General features: G+C 34.3%; 1 protein-coding gene across 7 annotated transcripts in view; it reads left to right on the top strand.

Annotated features, from left to right (window-relative positions):
- Positions 1–12922, top strand: part of LOC106058688 (centrosomal protein of 57 kDa-like) — a 29764-nt gene extending 16842 nt beyond the window's left edge. For 6 of the 7 annotated variants that reach the window (XM_056033032.1, XM_056033033.1, XM_013216151.2 and 3 more), the window contains 9 exons: positions 4387–4672; positions 7158–7379; positions 7486–7709; positions 8472–8504; positions 9173–9250; positions 9825–10040; positions 10278–10489; positions 10658–10802; positions 10936–12922. In XM_056033032.1, the coding sequence (XP_055889007.1) occupies positions 4387–4672; positions 7158–7379; positions 7486–7709; positions 8472–8504; positions 9173–9250; positions 9825–10040; positions 10278–10489; positions 10658–10802; positions 10936–11196 (1677 nt within the window). In that variant the 3' untranslated portion in view covers positions 11197–12922. The remainder of the gene's footprint in view (positions 1–4386; positions 4673–7157; positions 7380–7485; positions 7710–8471; positions 8505–9172; positions 9251–9824; positions 10041–10277; positions 10490–10657; positions 10803–10935) is intronic. The other variant, XM_056033034.1, reaches the window with a different exon arrangement.
- The last annotated feature ends 409 nt before the right edge of the window (positions 12923–13331 follow it).

Below are 13331 nucleotides of genomic sequence, written 5' to 3' on the forward strand. Positions count from 1 at the left end.
ATATTAGTCTAGACTCTAGATAGTATTAATTAGACATAATGATATAATTTACATCGGGTGTATTAGTCTAGATAATATTAGACATAATGATATTACATCGGGTATATTAGTCTAGATAGTATTAATAAGACATAATGATATACTTTACATCGGGTCTATTAGTCTAAATAGTTTTGTTCTCGGTGTTTTTACTATCATTAACTTTGTGACGTAATTATTTTTTTTCTCTCGATTTCTTGTTAAAAAAACATTGCTATAGATCGTAAGCGCTGTTTATCATTGAAAAGTACCTCCACCCCAACCAATCCCACCCCCTACTGTGTGTTCTGTTTGGTACAATATACTTGTGTGAAATAAAGTCTAGAATGTGTGTTGTATACGCTTATGTAAATCAAATAGAGTCCTAGATCAAGACTTTAAGGAACCAGGTGAAGTAGCCTGTCTCTCCAAGTCTTGACTGGGCATGATCAGCTGAGCCCATTGGAACACTAGCAAGACACTACTGTCGAAAAATATCCTGTTTATTGGGGGGGGGGGGGGGGGGTGGAGCCACCGCGGAGCTGATGTTGCTTATTGTTTAGACGAGAATTTTTTCATTTCAGAATGTAGAAAGTCACGTGACGAGAGAGGGTGAAGGTATGAACGATTAACAAAAACATTGTGCACTATGTAATACCATTGTGTCAATGCGTCGAGAGCCTGTCTTGTACTTTGAGATAGATCTAATTGTTTAATTTTTTTTCAACTAATTATTTTTTAATCCCTTATATCCTGTTGTAGATTATTTTATACTAATAAGCGAGCCGTGTCTTAGCAACGAAAAAAAAAATACCACCACCACCACAATGATAATGGCTGTAATTTTTTAGAAAAAGTCTTGTGGAATTCGATTTGAAGGAGGTCAAACTAATCAACTGATGACCTATGAATCTTTGAAGGATTTCTATCGCATGACTAGATTTACTCTTTGACTTGGTTGTTTTGACCTTGTAATGAAATATTTGAAACTGCGATTTCTTGAACTTGAAATCAAGTACTGATTAGTGAACACATTTCTAATGTCTCGGTAATCTTATAGACTTGTCCATAGACCTTATTAAACGTTTCTTTGGGAAACGCCAGCCACTGAACAGTACTGAATAATTGGCGCCCATCTATTGTTTAACTGTCAACCAAAAAGTGAAGACAAATTTTGTCAGTACCTATATAAAGAGACTTTGTTAGCATTGCTCTCTCACTACGACGTAGATGTAGTCATATAAAGCTTTGACAGTTCAGACTTTCTGTTCACGCACCTCTTTGATTGATACAATTACTCTCCTCCCCCCCCCCCTCTCTTTTTGTTTGTTGTTGTCTGGTGCAGGCTCCTAATTGTCTGCCCTTAGAAAGAAAGTCAGCCTACTCTCTAATCCTAGTTTAAGGAACTTGCTTTGCCTGACTGTTCAAATAAAATTTGGGGGGGGGGGGGGCGTAGGAAGGGGAGAGCTGAGTAGACTAGGTTGGGGGGGGGGGGATATATTGTCAATAGACTTCCAGTGATTGATTTCCCATACAGTACTACCTACACACACTGACTGCCTTATCGCTTCCCCTGAGAGATCAGACTGAAGATTTTGTAAAGCCTCTCCTCTTTATTTATGGCCTTCTATTGTCATCCAGTGAATTGTATTGCTGCTAATTCTTTGTCACCCGTATGCACACACAAAGTCCATGAATGTAACTTTAACAAAAAACAAATCCTGCAATAGGACTCTAGATCTATATGCCAGTGCATTCTTGAGTTGGCACTCTTGACTTCAGTTTCTGAGGACGCAGTATTTTTTACTGTTAGCTATTTTACTAGATCTAGGTATTAAAAAACTTGATTATAAGTCCTGTAGTCCTGCTACTGACTTTTAACGTCTAAATTTTCCTGTAAAAGCTAAAACAATATTCTGATAAAACCCAGTTTCTGGATGTTAATATGTATGGTGGCACATGCAAAACAAGTAAAATAAAAGAATACTTACAAAAACAAAACATTATATGGTGTGAAATTGTATCAATTATTTTGAATTCATCATGTGATTATTTTTATTTTTAATATGTCTAGTCTAACCATTATAAATTTGTGCAATTGGAAATATTTTTTTTATTAATAATTTTGTTTAGGTCAATTTTCATGCTTTTAGCATGCTCAGTCCAATTACTTTTGTGGAGAGGTTTTCCTGCTGCCTTTTGGAAAGCAATTTTTTTTTTAAGTTGATCCTGTCTGAATTCACACTCAAGCCTCCATGATGGGAGGTTTATAAATTTGCAAATGAGCTATTCGAGTGTTTATTCAAATAGAAGGTTTTATAGTTATCTATTGTTAGTTTAAGATTTTTAGCAAATGACCTAATTCTCTACACAAGGGTTATCTCCCCTTACCTTTTTTCTGTCTCTATATAAATGAAAATTAATTAATTAGGACTAATTGATAAAATAAGAAGTCAATATTTTTATTGATTCATTTGTTGTCATGGACAATGATTGATAGTGCAAAGTTTCAACTTGATCTGAAAATGTTGGAGAAATAGTGCATGCAAGATTCCATCCAGAGTGAGAGAAATATAAGTTTTGTAAAAATGTCTGTTACTATGTGTGATGAGATGAAACACACTGTCTGCTACTATGTGTGATGACATGAAACACACTGTCTGCTACTATGTGTGATGACATGAAACACACTGTCTGTTACTATGTGTGATGACATGAAACACACTGTCTGTTACTATGTGTGATGACATGAAACACACTTGTCTGTTACTATGTGTGATGACATGAAACACACTGTTACTATGTGTGATGACATGAAACAAACTGTCTGTTACTATGTGTGATGACATGAAACACACTGTCTGTTACTATGTGTGATGACATGAAACACACTGTCTGTTACTAGATATGAAGATAGAGTAAAAGAAATGCCACAACTTTCTATCTTTTCTTGTTTTTCCCCTTGTCCATGGGATTGATGTTCTCAGGGTAATGTTTGGCTGACATTAATGCAATGACTTATATTTATTTACAAAATGTTTGCCAGAACTCCATGAACAGCTAATTTGCAGCTGCTGGAAATGGCGTTTCAGTGATGTACTTAGACAAGGCATTCTGCTAATCTTGGTCATAGGTCTCTTTCCATTTTCCTTTTTTAATTTTTTGCAATTTCAGCTATTCCAATTGCAATTCTTTATTCATTATCTTTCTAAAAAGTCTTAGCCAAAGAAACATTGTTTTACATTCATTTTTTTCTTCAGTTTCTTTACAATTAAGAAGCTCCTCTGGCATACTTGTCAGCTAATAAAACTATAACATGACATCCTGATTTGTTTTTCTAGCCTAGTATAGTATCCCACCAATCCTGGTATTATATCCCTTCTATTCTGGTATTATATCCCACATATACTGTCATTATATCCCACCTGTTCTGGTATTATATCACACCTACACTGGTATTGTATCCCATTTACACTGGTATTGTATCCCACCTACACTAGTATTATATTCAACTTATTGAGATATTTTATCCTACCTGTACTGCAACCATATCCCACCTATAGTAGTATTGTATCCCACTTTGCTCTAAATGCAATTTTAAATTATGAGGGTGTGCCCACAGTGCATGTATGCATGAGAGTAAACAATATAATTGAATAGCACATGAATGGTCAACCCTTGGATCATTTAGTAATTACTCATTAACCAAATATTATGTAGTCAGTAATTAATATTTTTGTTCTTTTAAGTGTATAATGAATTCATTGTTTGTTTGTGTTTGTTTAGTTATCTGACTTGTACATGCACTACACTTGACTGTTACATTTTATTTCACTTATTTTACAAATTACAACAGTCAGCGTAATAAGTTGGCAGTAAAGTTCCCCTTTCAGACCTTGTAACTATGGGGCAGATGATCTAAAGGTCATCTGTTTATGTGACCCACCATTAACGAGAGTGTTGTGTGGCCAGCACAACGACCAGACACCTTTACTTTTGCCCAACTAATGTCAGGAACGCATTAGATCTTGGTGGACTCAGAGGTACCCTAAAGATCCAGTAGTTAAAAATCCTAGTCTTCACCAGGATTTGAACTTGGGACCCTCCAGCTTGTAAGCCAAGCACTTAACCACTCCTCCATTGTGCCTCCAATAACTTTGCAAACTGTAAGAATATAAGAAAAATGAAATGAACCACATTTTTTTTTTCTTGATGTGAGGCTTAGAGGCTTTTTCAAACATTTGGTATGAAACGCTATACTGTGCTTTTCATCAGGACAACTTGTTGAGATTTCTACATGAGAATTATTTGTTTATCTTGACTTATCTTTATAATATACACACAACATTCTCTCTTCTTTTTCTAAAGGGTTTCCACTCTACAGCTGATCCAAATCTAAAGTCAGTCTCTAGCAAAGCATCAAATAACCTTGACCAATACTACCTAGCCTCTAAAGAAACTGCCCCGACATTAACTTCAAGGGGGCATTACCAGCTCTACCATCACGGCACCATGGACCTAGATGTTGGTGGTGATAGGGGTGACACTCTAACCACTAAGTATATTGGCTACCCAGCCACCAAACCTTTCATCAACACAGACTTTGAGAGAGAAGACCGCCCTGTGAACTCATATCCAACAACAAACAGAGATGGTAAGATACTTTAGGAAAGATACAGATGTTTAATGAAGTAGCTTTATACTTAGGGGTATGAGTGTCTTTATAAGAAACTCATGTTTTTTTATCTGTTTCCCTTTTTAGTTATCTTGAAAGTAGGCGTACAACTTTAAAAAAGTTTTATTAGTATATTTCAAACTGGTGTGCAGGTGAACAACATCTAGATTTGTCTATTACGCCTGTAAAAAACACCATCATTCCAGCCGCTATAGTTAAAACCTATTCTTGCTCTATCATTTTCTTTACACACATTTGTCTTACTTTATTTTGATTTTGACCCATTCCAATTGCATTTCTTTCTACCTTATCTGTTAATTCTTTCTTTTCATGCTCTCTGCTACCCATGTCGTCTGATGTATGGGATCTTATATGTCTTCTTCCACATCACCATTTCTACATCGAGTAGACTTTATCCCATAATATTTCTTCCAGTTCTCTATCTGCATCTCTGAGCACATTTTCACCCCATGAATGTTCCCAATAATTAAATCTATCTCACCCTGACCTACAACACAAGCTTCCACTGTCCATGTAAAATATGGTGTGTCAATGCTAACTCTAGCAATCAGTAATCATACAACCTTCCCATTAAACATAACACACTTTCTAGATTCGCCTGTATATTCATGGTCTTCTACTAATTTCTTATTCACTACAATAATAGTGCTCCCTGTGTCCCTAATGGTCTTGGCTGTCTTGTTTCCTATGAGTGTCTGAAAAACCTCCAATGTTCCAGTATCAGATGACAATGATAAACCTTGTTCTATTCCACCTCTCTCCTAGTCTTTTCTTTCCTGTCTGTTTCCTTGATATTGTCCGTTGCAGTTATCATGTTGTCTTTCATATGTACCACATCTTTTATGACTGTCCTGTGTCTCCCTTGTTCTGTGAAAGTTATTCTGTGTCTCAAAAGTTCTGTTAAAGACAACTATTTCTTCTATGACACTGCCTCTAGATAATTTTTTCCTGGGATGTGCCACTTTATAAGCCCTTTATCAGTCTTACTATGTCTTTTATGGATTTTAGTTTCCTCTCTAAGAAAAATATTTTTAATTCCTCCTGACACTCGTAAATTACTTTGTCCAACATGAGAAATGTCTTAAGACTGTCAAAGGTTTTTTTCTATCTCAGCGGTTTCTATCCAATTATTGAAATGACTGCTCATTTTGTTTAGGAATGTCTGTGGGTCATCCTCTGGTTCTATCTCACAATTAACAAATTGTTGGCGAAAGAAAGCCTCTGTTTTCCCTAAAGTTTGAAGCAGTTGCTCTTGACAACATTGTAGTTACCCTGGTTCATGCATATTTTTTAAATAACCTTGGCTGAAAATGATCTAGACAGCAAGAATGTCTATTTGTCTTCTGGGTATTCCAGTTCTCTCATTTCGACTTCGAACTTTTTTCAGAAAAATGTCAATCTCCATTTTGTCTTCGTTGAATGTCATACCTTTATATTTTGCCAGTTTATTCCCTGTAGTGTTACTTTCTTTTATCACTCTCTTTTTCTTGGTTTGTTTTTAACTTTTTCTCTGCCGTCTCTATTTTCAACGCCAATCTCTCTCTTTCAATGGCAATTAATTCATTTTTCTTTTCCCTTTCAATGGCAATTAATTCATTTTTCTTCTCCCTTTCAATGGCAATCTTTTAGTTTTCTCTTCTTTCCTCACTGGCTAATCTATCCTTTTCTTTTTCTCTTTCCATTGCAATTAATTCATTTTTCTTTTCCCTTTCAATGGCAATCTTTTTGTTTTCTCTTCTTTCCTCACTGGCTAATCTATCCTTTTCTTTTTCTCTTTCCATTGCAATTAATTCATTTTTCTTTTCCCTTTCAATGGCAATCTTTTTGTTTTCAATTTTGTCCTCCATGGCTAATCTATCCTTTTCTTTTTCTCTTTCCATTGCTAATCTCTCCCTCTCCATCAACCTTTCTTGAACATATTTTCTTAGTTCCGATCCTTCAAGATCCAACAACCTCCCCTCTTCCTTCAATGCTACTACCTCAGCCGTGTCCGCCATTGTCTATTATGAATAGTTGAATAGTATCCTGTCGCTAGGTCTAGGCTTTAACATCTCTACTGTCTTTTGACAGGAGATCAACTATGTTCAGAGGAATACGTGGGTTTTACCTTTATGTTGGGTGCCACTTGTTACGAGTAGATGAGACTCTTAATCATATACCAACAGACTCATCTATAATAGATTAGCGTTTCCTTTTTCAGACCTCTGCATAGTCTTAAATATTTCTACTAAAAATTGAGTTGATAAATTACTTTTCGATAAACTCTCTACATATTTACATATGCTTAAAAAGTATATACTTAATAAGAGTTGTATTTTAAAAATGTCTACAACTTGTAAAGAGACGTTTTAAGTTCTTTCTCAATGAGACAATGATTGTACCTCAATTTGAATTCTTGCTTGATGTTATTTTATGTGTGAGCTAATTTTTTTCTCTCTCTTAGACGTCATCTCTGCATTGAAAAGCTTGCAAAGCAAGATGCATAAACTAGAAATAGACAGAAGAATATCAGAGCAAGCCTTGTTGACTTTAACCTCAGATACCGAGAAGTTTAAAGAGCATTTGAACATTGGTGGACAGACTTCAGGAGGAGGAGTAGGCAGAAGCTACAGACTTCCTGCTGATCCTCAAACTGAAGATGAGATTGCTGACAAACATGCTCAAGGTGAATAAAGCTAAGAAGTGATAAACTCTACAACCAAATTGAATTGGGTAATAAAGAGAACATGGTTTTAGAAATAGGGATTAATTAAGATTGCTTTCCTTGTCAGAACTGAGAGACCAGCTGCTAGACACAGAAAACAGATGTCAGATGTTGGGCAAGCAGTTAGAAAATATGAAAAGCATGACATTGACCTCTCAGAGAAATGGATGGGATTTTAAAGAGAAGACATATAGAAGTGGACCAGATGGTGAGCTCAAGTACCATATTGACCGGTTGAATGAACTGGAAAGGGATCAGGCTAGATTGACCACAACCCAGTCTTTAGCAGAGGTCAGTGCTTGATTAGTTTTTGTGGTTACAGCAGAGCCATCCAATAGGAGGTTTGGGCTTGGAAGTAAAAAAAAAATATTGCTCACTGTCATGGGCTTTTATAATGTCATGTTTCATCCAATGTCATTAAACAGTCATCTTACATTTTTCTTAGAAGTTTTTTTTAAATATCTGAGCACTTCACTAATAAGCAAGCATGAAGCACATAATTTTTGGCTTTGGGACAACAGACATTCCTAAATCTTACTACTGTTCATCAGTCCTGCCATTGAGTAAGCCCCACGCCTCAAATATGCTGCCCTCTGTTGGGTGCCATACTTAGCCCCACACCCCTAATATGCAGCCCTCTGTTGAGTGCCATACTTAGTCCCACACCTCCAATATGCAGCCCTCTGTTGGGGACCACACTTAGCCCCGCACCTCCAATATGCTGCCCTCTGCTAACATTATGGTTTAATAGTTCTCACTACCAGATGATCTTTTGAAGACAGCTTCTCTTATTACAATGTAGCAAAGGAAGAAGATGAACTTTTAGGGCTGCCTCAGATTTCTTTGATTAGTCCCACCTTTAAGCCTGTTCTGGTTCATGGAAACCAAGTTGACAGATCAAAATTATAAGCAAGTTTTATTATCCGTGTACTTTTGGTTTTGTATTTTTTGTATTCACATACTAGTTAGCCAGCATGTGTCTAATGTAGACCTATTACATATTAATGTATACATTCTTAATTGTAATTATGGTACATTGCTTTGCTTCATCAGCGGTATTCAGGGAACAGAACTGATCATTCAGAGGTACTTCACTTTGTGCTTCTCTCCCTTCACTTCATACTAACATTCCTACTCACTAACCCATATAATATAGTGTGCATACTTCCTTCATAAAGTTGAACTCTTTAACTCATGTGCCTTAAACCATATTATCATAACAAGGTGTTTAAAGAAGTCATAAGTGCTCAATTATTTTGGTTTATAAGAATTATCTTTAAAATAAATTTAAAAAAAAGGAAACTAATACTTAACATTTTATTTTTTTAAAACAGGAAAACATATTTAAAATTTACAATAAAAAATTTGTCAGATTCAGTCATAAAATAGTTAGTTAGCTCTCTGTATGAATCACTACAATTTTTAAAACTTAAGACTTAAGACTAATTCTTTGGTTTAAAAATGAGTCCCCATTAGACATGATCTTTTATTTCTTTGGAAACTTTATATCTACCATATGTAACTACATATAGTATTTTAATTTTCTAACAGAGTTACCTAATCATAATGTATGTTATCACTATTTCTTTTTGAACCATGTTCAACTGTATGGGATAAGGTTCAAATTCTCTTCATGCTATAGTTTTAAAGGTTTAATGATTTCTTGTATGGTCTACAATGTTTCTCTACATCCACTAAGTTTGTCATACTTTTTTTTTTAAATTGTTTTTTGTTATTCTTGTCTTCTTCTTCAGAGAAAAATTCAAGAGCTAGAAACAAAATTAAAAGAAGAGAAGAGGCACAGAAAAGTTTTACAAGAGAAAACAACGCAGGTACGGTGTCAATAAGACATGAACTCTTTCTTTCCATAATTACTTTCCTCCTTCCGATGGAATCCATTCATTTTGCTCATGTGTGTTTCACTCCCCTGTTAGGATTAAACTTCAATAAATTTTTTGTATGTGATCTGGAAATGTTATATTAGGTATATAATTATAGAAGAATGTATGCTCTTTATATAATAGCACAAGTTTATAAAACCAAAATTTAATTTCATTTAATGGAGTCAAATCAATGTTGGTATTGTCAGTAGAAAAAGTTAATTCAGCATAGTTTCTTTACTTTTCAACTGTTGAGGCTCATTTCATATGTAACTGAAGAAGCTAACAAACTAATCTGCAAGATTAGCTTTCGTTTCAGTTAAAGAATATGATACGTGTCTCATTCATTTTGAGCTCATCATTCTCATTTATGTAATGTACACAGTCATCAGACTTCTCTTAACACCTGTCCTGAGTTGTCCACCCACTACTGATTTCTTTGTTCTTATTCTGAGTTAATTTTATTCAACACTAAAAAATAGAATGTATCATCTCCACATTCCTTCATTATTATTTTATTTATCAGCTTGAAACTGCAACAGTTAGCAATGTCAAGGTTACCAGAGACTCCACTCAGCCACTGCCAAGGCCACATTCTAGTCCAGCACAGTTGCCAAAAACAAAAAAGGTTATCAAGAAAAAAAAGAAAAAGCCTCTTTCTAGCCGATCAGCACCAGTGAAACTTGAACCCACACGCCACTTTAGGCTTAATTTAGCAGAAGTTCCTTTTGTAGCTGGCAAGGTAAGCTAATTTGGATAGGATTTGTAGTAATGATATGTATGAGGCTACCAACCTCAGTAAAAGTCTCCCCTTTACCAGGCATTATTAGGAACATAATTTGAAAAGGTTTGATGAATCTACTTCATCTTTATCTTAATAGATCCTACAAAATTATACACATTTAGTAATACAGTATATTAATAAAATACCATTTTATTATGTTTCACATATGTATTTATATGAAATTTCTTTGTTTAGTCTACAGGACCAAGCCATTCCCTTGTTGCTAATGTACAGAAAGTGTTATCTATGATGAAGACACACAATCCTGCCCTGTGTTCCATGTATGCTAATGTGGACAACCAGCTCACTGACAGTTCCCCTTCTAGTGGGTCAAGCTCAGCTAGTATAGACCAGGACTTGAATGATTTAATTAAGCAACTCCAGGATGAATATGGACAACTGGCCAGGTCAGTTTAATTTGTCTTTCCTGAAGCAGTAAATGCAGACAAAAAACTACAACATCTAATCAATTTCCTTTTCAAATTTTAATATTTTGTAGATATTTCAATATTACTAATTAGTGTAAATGGGTTTCAATTTCACTGATCATACTAAAGTTTTGTTATTCTCTGTAGTGAGAGCCATCGCCTGTTGGATGAGATCCACACTATGAGAGATTTGCATGCCAGAGAAGAACTTGAGAAGGAATATGAGGCTGTGGTAGCCAAAATGAAGTCAAAGAGAGATCAGATTTCTAAAATCATGAAGCACCAGCAAAAGGTATTGTTTGGGAAAGTATTATTAGGTCTAAGTTTGTTTCTTTCTTGTTAATCTAACTTTTCAGAATATATTTTCTTTTGTTCAAATACAGCTCTATAAAAAAAATTAAAAATTTTTTTTTTCCCTATCTAAGCTTTCTAAAGTTACCAAAGAACATTCAACTGGTGTCAAGCAGACAGAGAGACTAAAGCGACCTCATTCCCACCCTTGTCGACCAATCAGCTCATTAACTAAACACTTCCAGAAGAATGGCTCTGTCAGCTCTCACCCACCAGCAGCTTGCAGCAAAACAAAGGCCAGCAACTCTGCACCAGTGAATCCAGCACTGTACATGTTGAGAGACATGAAAAAGTTACAAACCACATTGAGAAGAGATGACTTGAGTTGGGACTAAAACATTGGCAGTGTTGCACTGCACTGAACTTTGTGATCACTTTGTATCTACTCCTATGGTGCTCCCTAGTACTACTCACTTGACAATTATTCCTGCACTATATCTATGTTGTACAAATAAATATATATATATATATGAGTAGACATTCTATATTTGTCCGTACTCAATGAATATGTAGGTGAACAATTGAGTCAATACATTAGAACCATCTATAATTTTTGCAAAATTCTACATTTATTCCAGAAGATTACAGAAACTGATATTTAAATAAAGATTGGTTTCTATACTGTGAACTGTTACTTAGAGAATTTTTTTTCTCCATAGTTACTAAATGGCATTAGAAACATTCAGTGCACTAAGTTATTGCCTCAAGAGTAATTAATCTAGCTATTGAGAGTAATTAATCTACCTATTGAAGCTCAATAATCAGCCAAAATAGCTGCTCACTGTATTATCACATTATTGACTAAAGCAGAAACCTGCATCAGTTTGATGTGTGAAATGAAGACTTTTGTTTTGTTCTCCGAGTAATAGTTTCATTTTCTTCAATAGACAAACATTCAAATCTTTCCATTTCTGTGAGCCACCAAGAATAGAAAAACTATCAACAGGATCTAAGTTCTTTGATTCATAGCATGTGACTTTTTGTACAAGTTCTGACAAATAATACCCTCCCCCTTCTTTCTTATTGTCATCTTCAAATGTCTTATATTTGATGTATTCAAACAAATGGAAACAAAAAAAAACAACAAATATCTGTATTCATTGTTCCTATTTTATTTACTGCAAGCTATATCTTTAATTGAAGCCAAAACAACAATATATTTTTTTTTAAATCCTCAAAACCATTGATATGAAATGTACTAAGCTGTAAATAACTGTATATTTGTTTATTGTTCAAAAGTTCTTTCTCTATGTATTAAACATTCCACTATTTTATTTTGGTTCAAACTTCAAGTCATAACTCATCCGTCCAATAACTTTGTACTCAAGCACTATTTACTCAATAAAAGTTGTTCTATTTATTTTACAATTTTTTTTTTGTCAATTAGTAGTTCTGGAATTAATTTTTTAAAAATGTTTTCCAAGCTACAATTACCACATTTTCTATACCTGTCATGTGACTTTCTCTTGATATACAGCTATATTAAAAAAAAATCATATTGTACTTCCTGGCTCAGGAAACTGTAAATGCTGTTGTTTTTATCAGGCAAACCATCAATGTCTTTGTTACATAAGGAATGATGTTTTGATTTTTAAAAAAAAATGATTGTTTAGGAATCTTTCTTGTACTAAAAAAAATGGAATAAAATAATGTCAGTACCTGAAAAAAAAAGGAACTTAACAGTTTTGAGCATTTGTCTTTGATTCGAATCTTTTATTTGAACTATATGTATTGATTTTCTGTTTTATTTCTAGCAGTTTTGTTGTTGTCTTAAGAATGACTTATTCAGCTTGTGGCTGTAGCATCACAAATGTTAAATTAGAATTTTTACCTACATAAATTCAGAACAAGAAGAGGCTTACTTTAGAAAAAATGTTTCTAGATTTTGAAGTGAAAATGTATAAATAAATGCCAGTCATTTTACTAGTGCTTATACATTATACTCACATTTTATAAGTTTTATTTGATGTATGACCACATGTACCTCATCTCTTAAGCTCCATATGCTAGTTTTGATCTTAGACTCTAGCTATGGGGTAATAAAAGTGATTAAAGTTTGTACATATTGCTGGACTTTGTTTTCTTTTCTAAAAACTTAAAATATCTTCCATAAACATGCATGATTTGGAGTACTAAAAAGTGCTACAATGAAAATAAATGAACTGAAAAACACCATCACCTATTTAGATGAAAAAGAAAGTCTTAGTTTTAAACATAAGACAAACAGGTAAGACATATCAACCCACTTAGTTCTTGTAGTGCAATAGATGTCACCATAACATATTCACTAGATCTAAGAAGAAACAATCTGAAGGAATAAAGAGAAATACTTCAAGCAAATATGGAATAACTATGTTTAGTTATTTATGAAAATGGGGAATATTTACAAAGCATCTACATAGCAAAATCTCTTTTTTGAACTATGAACGACACCTGACTCGAGCAGAGTTGTGTTTACTGAGTGCCTAAA

Source organism: Biomphalaria glabrata, chromosome 6 (assembly GCF_947242115.1).
Source record: "Biomphalaria glabrata chromosome 6, xgBioGlab47.1, whole genome shotgun sequence".
NCBI classification, from domain to species: Eukaryota; Metazoa; Mollusca; class Gastropoda; family Planorbidae; genus Biomphalaria; species Biomphalaria glabrata.